General features: G+C 45.7%; 1 protein-coding gene across 3 annotated transcripts in view; it reads left to right on the forward strand.

Moving 5' to 3' along the window:
- The window catches only part of LOC135272661 (neuroblastoma breakpoint family member 4-like), a 387,040-nt gene that overhangs the window by 9,109 nt on the left and 364,981 nt on the right, over window positions 1–12,950 (forward strand). For all 3 annotated transcript variants that reach the window (XR_010340659.1, XM_064371134.1, XM_064371135.1), the window contains exons 7-9: window positions 833–969; window positions 1,894–1,966; window positions 2,888–3,024. Coding sequence is in view for 2 of the 3 variants with exons in the window: in XM_064371134.1 (XP_064227204.1) it covers window positions 833–969; window positions 1,894–1,966; window positions 2,888–3,024 (347 nt within the window). In the remaining variant the exon portion in view is untranslated. The remainder of the gene's footprint in view (window positions 1–832; window positions 970–1,893; window positions 1,967–2,887; window positions 3,025–12,950) is intronic.

A 12,950-nucleotide genomic window follows, 5' to 3' on the forward strand; every position in this document is an offset into this window, starting at 1 on the left:
CGGCAGGTTCAGGATACAGACAGCTGCACAGTGCACCGATTTCCTGCACTCACCAACAAGGAAACAGCCCTGTTAACATGCTTGTCCATTGTCTTCGTGGCACCTGTAAGCATGACCCTCTATGAGCTCACTAGCCCTAGGGACTTCCTGCACACACAGAGGAGACCTGTCCTCCCCTGTAGTGAAGCTAGGACGAGATGGAAAGCTGCTTTTCACATGCTTGTCCTTAGACTCTTGTTAGGGAAGATAAATGACAAGGAGACAACAAGCAGGAATTAGGAAGCACCTACCAAAGTTAAACACCAAGACAAGTGCCCAGGAAAACTTGACATTTCACATCACAATGTTAAAATTAAAAACAATCTACAAGGCACACCGTCTCCGGAGTCTACCAAGGCTCAGACACCTGTATTCCCTTGGCCACAGCATGTTAAATACAACCCAGCTTAGACACACGGTGTGGCCGCTGTCTTTGGTTCTGTGTGAGTGCTGTGAAGACTGTACCATACAGAAGCAGCGGAGCCTCTGCCTTCCTCAGCTCCTGTCTTTCCAGTGCAATGAACACCAGCTGCTCTCTTCCTCTCTGGTTCCCAAGGCAGCCATGCTCTGTTGCAGATAGAGGAGGATTGCCTGTTCTCTCTTAAATGGAACCTCCCCTTTGCTTTCTGGAACCACTACCTTATGCCCTCCATCAAAACCAGCTGGGAATCCCTCTTGGTTTAATCTCTGTCATCTCTATCCTACCTGGCTCGTGAGGGAGGTGCAGAAGGCTGAGGAAAAGGAAGTCCCTCAGGACTCACTGGAGGAATGTGTTGTCCCCTTGTTCAAACAGCTCCAGCCCTTCTGACTCCAACCAGCCTCACGGGAGCACCGAAGTAACATTTGAGGGAGACGAAGTCGACTCTGCTATGATTGTAGAGGGTGACTGGTCTCAGAATGAAGACGAGGAAATGCCATACTTTCTCCCAGGTAGCCTCCATATTCTTTATGCCGCATACCTCTGTCTAGGCTAAGGAAGATCAATTCTGAGGACAGGCTGTATGCAAACCCATTGATTTGAATCAGAAACTAGGATGAAGCTGGGGGCAGTGGGTCACATCTGTAATTTCAGCACTTTGGGAGGCCCAGGCGGGTGGACTACTTGAGTTCGGGAGTTCAAGATGAGCTTGGGAAATGTGGTGAAATCCATCTTTAAAATGAATACAAAAAAATTACCCAGGCGAGGTGATCGACACCTGTAGTCCCCACTAATCGGGAGCCTGAGGTAGGAGAATCATCTGTGCACAGGAAGTTGAGGCTGCAGTGAGTCATGATTTCACCAGTACACGCCACCCTCAGTGACAGAGAGAGAACCTGTCTCAAAAAAAAAAAGGAAAGAAGGAAGGAAGGAAGTGGTCTAGACTGGAGCACTCCCCATGGAGAGAGGGTCCCTGGGTAGCACAGTGGAAGTCACTTGGAGGGCCCATGAAGTTCCCAGTGTAGGGAGTATTGTGGGACAAGTTTGTTTGTCCTGTCCTAAGAGAAAGATACAGGCTTCAATGCAAGCTGTGACAGGACACAGAGCCAAAGCCTGTGCCTGGGTATCAGAAGTGTGGCAAGATTGGGGAGACAGCTGCTGAAGCTTAGAGAGAGGCTGGACAAGCCTCCAGTAATATGGGGAGCAGGAAGACTTTTCAGTATTTGGCCACATCTTGATGGTGACTCTCCAGGTCAGAAACACGTTCCCTCATGGATCAGGAGAACATGCCAGGGCATTTTTTAGGGCTAAACAGGAGAGTTTTCAGTACAATGCAGACCCATACATGGATGTTCATGCCTCAGTGCACATAGGGCTGACTGTGCTTCCAGTGGGTGAAGTGGGAAATATCTGAATAGACGCTTCTGTATTTGCAGAAAGTGATGAACATGACGATGAAGATATTACAGATGCGGAGGTCGAGAAAGTACAGGAATCACCTGACCACAGGTAACACTGAATACTCAGGAGCGGGTAATGGGTGGTAAAATATGGAAAAGGTCTCAGAAAGAACACAAGGTAGGTGAAGGTAGTCAGAGACGGCAGGTTCAGGATACAGACAGCTGCACAGTGCACCGATTTCCTGCACTCACCAACAAGGAAACAGCCCTGTTAACATGCTTGTCCATTGTCTTCGTGGCACCTGTAAGCATGACCCTCTATGAGCTCACTAGCCCTAGGGACTTCCTGCACACACAGAGGAGACCTGTCCTCCCCTGTAGTGAAGCTAGGACGAGATGGAAAGCTGCTTTTCACATGCTTGTCCTTAGACTCTTGTTAGGGAAGATAAATGACAAGGAGACAACAAGCAGGAATTAGGAAGCACCTACCAAAGTTAAACACCAAGACAAGTGCCCAGGAAAACTTGACATTTCACATCACAATGTTAAAATTAAAAACAATCTACAAGGCACACCGTCTCCGGAGTCTACCAAGGCTCAGACACCTGTATTCCCTTGGCCACAGCATGTTAAATACAACCCAGCTTAGACACACGGTGTGGCCGCTGTCTTTGGTTCTGTGTGAGTGCTGTGAAGACTGTACCATACAGAAGCAGCGGAGCCTCTGCCTTCCTCAGCTCCTGTCTTTCCAGTGCAATGAACACCAGCTGCTCTCTTCCTCTCTGGTTCCCAAGGCAGCCATGCTCTGTTGCAGATAGAGGAGGATTGCCTGTTCTCTCTTAAATGGAACCTCCCCTTTGCTTTCTGGAACCACTACCTTATGCCTTCCGTCAAAACCAGCTGGGAATCCCTCTTGGTTTAATCTCTGTCATCTCTATCCTACCTGGCTCGTGAGGGAGGTGCAGAAGGCTGAGGAAAAGGAAGTCCCTCAGGACTCACTGGAGGAATGTGTTGTCCCTTGTTCAAACAGCTCCAGCCCTTCTGACTCCAACCAGCCTCACGGGAGCACCGAAGTAACATTTGAGGGAGACGAAGTCGACTCTGCTATGATTATAGACGGTGAATGGTCTCAGAATGAAGACGAGGAAATGCCATACTTTCTCCCAGGTAGCCTCCATATTCTTTATGCCGCATACCTCTGTCTAGGCTAAGGAAGATCAATTCTGAGGACAGGCTGTATGCAAACCCATTGATTTGAATCAGAAACTAGGATGAAGCTGGGGGCAGTGGGTCACATCTGTAATTTCAGCACTTTGGGAGGCCCAGGCGGGTGGACTACTTGAGTTTGGGAGTTCAAGATGAGCTTGGGAAATGTGGTGACATCCATCTTTAAAACGAATACAAAAAAATTACCTAGGCGAGGTGATCGACACCTGTAGTCCCCACTAATCGGGAGCCTGAGGTAGGAGAATCATCTGTGCACAGGAAGTTGAGGCTGCAGTGAGTCATGATTTCACCAGTACACGCCACCCTCAGTGACAGAGAGAGAACCTGTCTCAAAAAAAAAAAAAGAAGGAACGAAGGAAGGAAGCAGGGAGGGAGGGAGGGAGGGACAGAGGGGAGGAAGGGGAGGGAAAGAAGGATGTGAAGGAGAAAAGGAGGGAGGGAAGGAAGGAGGGAGGGAAGGAGGACTAGGATGGAATATTTAATATAGATACAGGAGAGTCAGATAGCTTTCCAATTCTCCCTGGCCCTGATATCAGGTGACTGGACCACAGGCAGGTAGGACAACTTCACTGCCACCTGTGTACAGGAGGTGTACTGGAGGTATCTGTCAGGCCTTCTAGCTCATTTCCTATGTCTCTTGTCACCTCTAATGATGTAATTTGTGCCCCAGCACAATGTCCATGGAGTTTCCATGCTTGTCCAAGGCCACTGTCAAAGACAGCCTTGCCCACATATTAAAAGATGTTGTTTCCCTGCATTTACATGATGTCTGTCTGTGTGGCCTTGGTCACTGGATTGCTTTAGTGAGAAGCAGGGACAGCAGGGATGGGTGTCTGGGAGCACTTAACAAAGGGAAAACTGAGACTGTTCCTACTGAAGCCCCTTCTCCTTTCAGCTCCCACCCAAGAGACCCGTCCCCAAGGGACTTGCAGTGGAGACGTGAGCTACTACCTGTCAGAGATGGAGACTTCACTGACACAGCTGGAGCCAAGCACCCTGGTGCCCAATTGTCTTGGACTACAGCTGGATCAAGGGTTCGACTGTGGGAATGGCTTAGCCAGGCAGGGCCCTTCGTCCACCACCTGCAACTTCACAGCCAATGCTGATTCTGGGACCCAATGTTCCTTTCAAGGTAGGGAAGGAAAGAGGGTAGGAAGCTCTAATCCAGGTCTTGGTGGTCACGGTGCTGTGGGTGCAGCAGAGAATGGGCGCCTCTCCGTGCTCACTCAGGGTCAAGTTGAAATCCGTGATGCTCCAACCCAGTGAGGTGAGCAAGAGCCTGGGGCTTAGGACAAAATCTGCTCTCAGGTCCTGGGTTTGCCTCCTTCTGGTTGTTCACTTTGGCCAAAGATTTTGTCTTTTGGGGATATAAATCTCTGTTTCCTCATCGGAGCTACCTAAAAAATAGTATCTGCCTGTAATCATTGTTGAGAGTATTAATTATTATAATTTCCAAAGGGCCTGATTCAATAACAATTACTCGATAAACCTATAAATAGCTGTTATCTAATCCACTTGTCTTTCTGACAACTTTACATTTAGAAGGTGACTTCACAGACTATGTTGTCTCTGAGGCAGAGCGATTGTGAAGCTCTCTGTTTTCTAGAGACCCCTCTTCCCTTCCTTTCTCACACGTACTCCTCTGCCAGTTTTCTTCCTCTCCTTCCCCATCCCTCATGAAGCCGATTCTCAACTATCAGGCACTCTCCATGACAACCTAGAGGCACATTCAGTAACAGTGTAAATCCTGGGCCCACGAGTCAGTCTCATGACATGTCCAGATCTTTCTTCTCCTTATTTTTCCGCTCTTTTTGAAAACAAAGGGCAATTTTCACGTGGAAAGTGTCCACATCAGTCTCTTTTATGAAAATCCATTTAGTTCATCATCTCCACTCATGTACACAGCCATGTCCTCAGTTTCCATCTCAGAGGGAACAATTCTGCTCAGATTTCCTTAAAACCATGGGTCGTGTTCATCTTCACTCTCTGTCCCACTCAGTAGCTTCTCCTGGAGCCCTCGGCTAAGTAATGAAAGGACTTTTGTCCCCAGGAGCAGGGAGGGTCTCGTGAGATCCCAAGCACCATATGGGTTCATGGAGAGGACACATGGGAGGTGCTCAGTGGGTACTGGGGCATGCGCAGTCCCTGACACGTGCCGTGACAACTTATTTAAACTGATTTCTTCCCACTGGAATCTCCTTCGCTTCTCTATGGATTCTCACACCCCCTGCCACGACTCACCCCACTGGCTCAGGCACACCCTCTCTTCCTCAGTTTCCCTGGAGTCCAGAGCCTGAATAGGCTCCAGGTGAGAGGACAGAGTGAATGCTTTTGTCTCATTCATGTTTTCCCTCACCTGGTGATTTCTCCTGCTGTCTAATAGGTTATTTGCTTCTCCCACATGGTTTCTTTCTCATGCTTCTCATGTTTCTAATTTTTTTTCCAATTTTGATAAACCAGAACAGTGATTGTTGCCTTACATTTAATATCTTCTAAATCCCTATCTAATATTTCTTTATTAGATTAATACATACAGATATATGCATTTATGTCATTTTTCATAGATATTATGTATATTTGGTGTGTGTGCTGCATAGGGTTTATATGTATATTCAATAGACCTTATAATGATGCAAGTTTTGTAAATTCTCCAGGTTTAGGCTCCCCCGGTTCCTTTCTCTCATCAGCTGCTGTAACCTCTGTCTGGTCTCACCTCTGTGTCCCATGGGCTGCCACCCTGCCAGGCCCTTCCATCCCCATCTCCTGTTTGCACTCAGCTCTGATTTAACTTTCACATTTATAATCTCTTCCCTCCCCAAAGCACAGACTACATACAGGGGGATTTCCTTGCTTTTGCCTTATCGACATGGAAGTTATTTGTTTCTTAATCTTGTGTTTCTTGAATATTTTTGTGAATCAGGAGTGCCTTTGCCTCCTGACAAACTTGTCCTTACTGAGTAATGGAAGAAAGATCAACAAAACAGAAAATATTAAAGTCACTCTACTGGCTTCCCCTCACACTTTGGACTTTCTTGTCCAAGGCCACATTCCTGGTTTGACGTCCTTTGGGTGGAAGAGAAAGTCACAGTAAGATCATGGATGCCAGTGCATGCCATTGGTTGTCATTTTGTTTTCAGAGATGGTTGCGCAGCCCTCTGGCTGGCTGAAGAGCCCTCCGCAGCGGGAAGATGATCCTCGCCACAACTCGGCTGACAACACACGAGGGCAGCAGCTCATTGGCAACATTCACACCTCAAGTGTTTTCAAACCGAAGATGATTACAAGAAAATCCCAGTTCAGCAAGTGGAATCCCTACCCCTCACACTTGGGGTGCAGAGGTAATCACATCTATGACCCTTAGCTGCACTCACTTCTTATTTCACTCTGTCGATGGTGACAGCTCGTTCTCCTACTGCTTTTTCTCTTCCATTTGTTTTCTCCAGCGGCTGCTGCAACCTCTGTCTGGTCTTAACTTTGTGTCCCGTGGTCTTCCACCATGCAAGGCCTTTTCTGTCCCCATCTCCTCATTGCTCTCTGAACTCTGCCCTATGCCTTATTCTGCTGTCTTGAGAGTCCCTCTCATGGTCACAGGAGAGTCAGACCTCCTTGTCCTCATGCACGTCCACAGTTTAAGCTGCTGAACACAGGGTCCTTTGACTGGAATTGCATACTCTCCTGGGAAGTTTACCTTTCCTCCCAGCATCTCCAACTCCATTGTCTCTTTCTGCAGGGAGCGTTGCTTTAATGCATCATTTACACATTGGTTTTTCTCTTGAGTCAGCCTTTGAGCATCCCGACTGATTCAACCCTTAACTGTCTCTTGTTCCTCTGAATGAGAAGTGTTAAAACTGAGCACAACGGTTCCCACTTCGAAAACTAAACTAGAACCAGGTGGGAGTTCCCTACTGGCCTGGATACACTTTAGTCTTCAGCCCCAGATGTGTAGCCTTGTGACAATGTAGCTGGAGTTGCCAGGGACTCGGTGTTCTCACCTCATGGACTCATTTGAGCTGACATTAACTGGAGGACATTTATGACATTCTCAAGGGACATCACTTCAAAAGTACATACAGAGGGCAGGGCCTCAAAACTGCATACATCGTGAGGTACGTCATTCTACCCTCTCTCCTTTTTATTCTCATTTCCACTTCTACAAGTCCAGTTAAGGGTCAAAAATGCAACTCAGATGAATCTTAAGGCCAGTTTATATGAGATAGCATTTTCTGAATTAACTTTGATAAAAGCGACTCCACAACCAGCTTTATGCATACACAAGATGACAGGCAAGAATCTATCCACAGGACAGTCTTTGCTTTGGCCCAGCCCAGTTGATAAGAGAGAGATTTCACTGAAGTTGCCAGAGAGAGGACTAAAATCCATGGAACCACTGGGAACAAAGCCAATCATGAGATAAAGAGCAAAAGGAAAGAAAATGATGGGAAATGGGGTGAGATTCTCACTTCCATGGCCTGGGGTGTGTTTTGGGTGTGTGTAGTTTTAAAACAGTCCCATGTGACTCTAATCTGTGGCTAAAGATAAGAAGGACCACTGGTCTTCTATGATCACAGGTCACCAACATGGAAGTGCCCCATATGTGCAGCTATTCCAAAGGCTGAGCCTCCGTCAGCCTTTGATGGGACCTATATTCCCCTCTCAACAGCACTGTTTGTATAGCGTAGAAAAAATCAAGAAGAAAACCAAGAAAATGAATACATTAGACCTTTAGCCTCTGCTTGAAGCTCACTTGCTCAATTTTGAATACAAGACAAAGTGAGAAATAGTCATTACATTAACATCTAATGTACAGAAATAATACCTCCCATATTACATATAGTGGAATTTAGTATTTTCTTTGGCAGTTTAAAGTAAAACTTCCAGTTTACATTTAACCACACAGATTTTACAGCCCACTAATTGGCTCAGCCCTGCAATGTGAACATTTCACTTTTGGTCATTTATTGTCCTTCCGCAAAGCCCTGAAAAAGAACTTACTGGTCTCACTCTCCTGAAGAGAATGCAATAACAAATCAAGACTGAAATTCCACAAGAGATTGTATATGAATACTTCTTTATGCCACTCTTGACGCTTGACATTAAGTATTAAAAAGTCAACTTTCCCAAAATGTACTTAAGGAAAATAATAAGTGGGAGGGGAGAATGTAGTAAAACACAGACTAATCCTTTCACTTTGTACTTCAGAGTTCTGTGGGTCTAGATATTGAGAAGATTTCTAGAAATCCCGTAGGGTGTAACCAGGTGTGGAATCAACTTCCAGGCATTGGGGAAAATAAGTAGGGTCATAATTACACTCCCTGCTCTCTCTTTGCTAACTCCATTTTGAGTGTCTTTTTTTCTTTTAATTTTCTTTCTTTCCTGATCCTCTTTGAAAGAATACTTATAAATATATTTGTTTTTTCTTTAAAAAAATTATGTTAACCAACCAAACCAGCACCACAGACATCATATTTCTCATTTTTTTGGTAAAACCTTATTTCTGTCCTAGCCAAGGTGACCCAGCAGTCTGCCATGACCGTTGAGACCTCCAGATTGGAGCCTTTCCTCTCTCTTCCTCCAATATTGATTGAAATGGCTTTAGTTCATGGGTCCTAATTCCTGGGTTGTCAATAACAAGTCATGTGGCCTTAGTTCAATCATATCCCAGTGGCATCACTACGCCTCTGTTTTAAAGGCCGGAAGTGGACGTGGATGTTTTCTGAGGTTCCTGCTGCTTCTTCTATCCAGAGTTCTTCCCATGGCCTCCTGCTCCTCCCTAGAAGACTGGGACATGGAGTTTAAGGGAGTGGGTTTCTCTGCAGAGGATCTTCCTTTTCTGCAGCCCTCTGTCTGAGCATGTATGATTGATGCTGAGCACATCCTCACTGGGAGGAAAAGCCATCACTCTGCTCCAGACAGAGAGGAATCAGGAGGAAAGGGGCTGATATTCCCAGCCGCCGGTTGGGTATAGGCAGGGTCCCTATATCCTGCACCACAGGCTGACTGGAAGTTCAGGGAAATTCAGTGGTGTTTTCTTCTCACTTGTGAATGGTGCTTCCCCTTTCAGCCAGCCCGACCCTCACCCTCAGCTCAAGCTCCCAGGAAGAGATCAGTTTGCCCCTGGGATATCACCACTTAGCAATCCCTCTAAACTCAGCCTTCAAAAGGACCTGACAAAAATGCTGTTTTGATTATTTTCTCTCACTCCCCTACAGGTACCAAATACTACCAGAAGGCTGCAAAGGCTGAAACGATGCCAATAAAGCAGCTTTTCCAATTGATGAGAAAAAACTAAGACAGCAAACAAAGCAAGTTCAAGTACAAATATAATGACCCTGCAGGGAACCTTCACAGAGGATGGAATTTTAGATCACAAAATGCTCTTGATGATTTCAACCCACTAGGCTTCTTTGAGAAGCCACAGTCCATCCTAGTCCAATCGCGATCAATACCTAGGGAGACCAATCCTCAGATGGACGCACAGCATTGACAGGCTTCAGCCTTGCTCCTCTCAATTCCCATCCTGTAGAGAACAGAAGTGTGGAGCCACTGGCAGGAGACAGCATGTCACCCAGGACTCTACCAGGGTAGACTAGGAAAAACGCCATGTTCTTGCTGAAAATGTTTAGCCTGAATTTCAGAGGAGGTAATCCTCGGGCAATTGCGGAAAGCATGTCATCACCGAGAACACAACAAAAAGGTGAAGAGACATCTTGTTGGAACACTGCGGTCATGCTGTGAACTTCCTGCCTCAGCCCATCTGCAGGCAGAGAACATTCTACCAGGGTAGAGTCCAACAATGACATGTTCTTGCTGAAAATTAATTTCACAGGAGGTAATCCTCGGGCAATTGCGGAATGTAGAACATTGAACAGCACAACTGACCTGTCTGCTTCAAACAACCCACACCACCGCAAAGAACACAACAAAAAGGTGAAGAGACATCTTGTTGGAACACTGCAGTCATGCTGTGAACTTCCTGCCTCAGCCCATCTGCAGGCAGAGAACATTCTACCAGGGTAGAGTCCAACAATGACATGTTCTTGCTGAAAATTAATTTCACAGGAGGTAATCCTCGGGCTATTGCGGAATGTAGAACATTGAACAGCACAACTGACCTGTCTGCTTCAAACAACCCACGCCACCGCAAAGAACACAACAAAAAGGTGAAGAGACATCTTGTTGGAACACTGCAGTCATGCTGTGAACTTCCTGCCTCAGCCCATCTGCAGGCAGAGAACATTCTACCAGGGTAGAGTCCAACAATGACATGTTCTTGCTGAAAATTAATTTCACAGGAGGTAATCCTCGGGCTATTGCGGAATGTAGAACATTGAACAGCACAACTGACCTGTCTGCTTCAAACAACCCACGCCACCGCAAACAACACAACAAAAAGGTGAAGAGACATCTTGTTGGAACACTACAGTCATGCTGTGAACTTCCTGCCTCAGCCCATCTGCAGGCAGAGAACATTCTACCAGGGTAGAGTCCAACAATGACATGTTCTTGCTGAAAATTAATTTCACAGGAGGTAATCCTCGGGCTATTGCGGAATGTAGAACATTGAACAGCACAACTGACCTGTCTGCTTCAAACAACCCACGCCACCGCAAAGAACACAACAAAAAGGTGAAGAGACATCTTGTTGGAACACTGCAGTCATGCTGTGAACTTCCTGCCTCAGCCCATCTGCAGGCAGAGAACATTCTACCAGGGTAGAGTCCAACAATGACATGTTCTTGCTGAAAATTAATTTCACAGGAGGTAATCCTCGGGCAATTGCGGAATGTAGAACATTGAACAGCACAACTGACCTGTCTGCTTCAAACAACCCACACCACCGCAAAGAACACAACAAAAAGGTGAAGAGACATCTTGTTGGAACACTGCAGTCATGCTGTGAACTTCCTGCCTCAGCCCATCTGCAGGCAGAGAACATTCTACCAGGGTAGAGTCCAACAATGACATGTTCTTGCTGAAAATTAATTTCACAGGAGGTAATCCTCGGGCTATTGCGGAATGTAGAACATTGAACAGCACAACTGACCTGTCTGCTTCAAACAACCCACGCCACCGCAAACAACACAACAAAAAGGTGAAGAGACATCTTGTTGGAACACTACAGTCATGCTGTGAACTTCCTGCCTCAGCCCATCTGCAGGCAGAGAACATTCTACCAGGGTAGAGTCCAACAATGACATGTTCTTGCTGAAAATTAATTTCACAGGAGGTAATCCTCGGGCTATTGCGGAATGTAGAACATTGAACAGCACAACTGACCTGTCTGCTTCAAACAACCCACGCCACCGCAAAGAACACAACAAAAAGGTGAAGAGACATCTTGTTGGAACACTGCAGTCATGCTGTGAACTTCCTGCCTCAGCCCATCTGCAGGCAGAGAAGGGCCAGTGTCTTCAACCTCCCCATTATTGTGATACTAGGATGTTCCCTTGGTTAAGGAGGGGCTCTATCAGCTCCGTCCCTTTTAAAGACAATAGACTGCCTCCTTAACCAAGGGCCAGTGTCTTCATCCTCCCCATTATTGTGATACTAGAATGTTCCCTTGGTTAAGGAGGGGCTCTATCAGCTCCGTCCCTTCTAAAGACCGTAGACCCCCTCCTTAACCAAGGGCCAGTGTCTTCATCCTCCCCATTATTGTGATACTAGGACGTTCCCTTGGTTAAGGAGGGGGTCTATTGTCTTTAAAAGGGATGGAGCTGATAGACCCCCTCCTTAACCAAGGGAACATTCTAGTATCACAATAATGGGGAGGATGAAGACACTCGCCCTTGGTTAAGGAGGGGGTCTATTGTCTTTAAAAGGGACAGAGCTGATAGACCCCCTCCTTAACCAAGGGAACATTCTAGTATCACAATAATGGGGAGGATGAAGAAACTGGCCCTTGTTTAAGGAGGGGGGTCTATTGTCTTTAAAAGGGACAGAGCTGATAGACCCCCTCCTTAACCAAGGGAACGTCCTAGTATCACAATAATGGGGATGATGAAGACACTGGCCCCTCTCTACCTGCAGATGGGCTGAGACAGGAAGCTCAGAGCATGACTCTGCAGTGTTCCTTGTAAAATGTTTAGGCCGAATTACGAGGACCTTTTCAGATGAGTTCAGAGTGCGGAACCCAAAATGTCTCTTCACCTTTTTATGAAGACACCTTATTTATAATTTGAAAGTGGGTTGAAACAGCTTGAATATCCTGTATTTTAACCATCTCCCTCTCAAAATATCTCTTCACCTTTTTATGAAGACACCTTATTTATAATTTGAAAGTGGGTTGAAACAGCTTGAATATCCTGTATTTTAACCATCTCCCTCTCAAAATGTCTCTTCACCTTTTTATGAAGACACCTTATTTATAATTTGAAAGTGGGTTGAAACAGCTTGAATATCCTGCATTTTAACAATCTGCCTCTCAAAATGTCTCTTCACCTTTTTATGAAGACACCTTATTTATAATTTGAAAGTGGGTTGAAACAGCTTGAATATCCTGTATTTTAACCATCTCCCTCTCAAAATATCTCTTCACCTTTTTATGAAGACACCTTATTTATAATTTGAAAGTGGGTTGAAACAGCTTGAATATCCTGTATTTTAACCATCTCCCTCTCAAAATATCTCTTCACCTTTTTATGAAGACACCTTATTTATAATTTGAAAGTGGGTTGAAACAGCTTGAATATCCTGTATTTTAACCATCTCCCTCTCAAAATGTCTCTTCACCTTTTTATGAAGACACCTTATTTATAATTTGAAAGTGGGTTGAAACAGCTTGAATATCCTGTATTTTAACCATCTCCCTCTCAAAATGTCTCTTCACCTTTTTATGAAGACACCTTATTTATAATTTGAAAGTGGGT

Source organism: Aotus nancymaae, unplaced genomic scaffold (genome assembly GCF_030222135.1).
Source record: "Aotus nancymaae isolate 86718 unplaced genomic scaffold, 86718_ANA_hifiasm-v0.15.2.pri h1tg000122l, whole genome shotgun sequence".
Classification (NCBI taxonomy): domain Eukaryota; kingdom Metazoa; phylum Chordata; class Mammalia; order Primates; family Aotidae; genus Aotus; species Aotus nancymaae.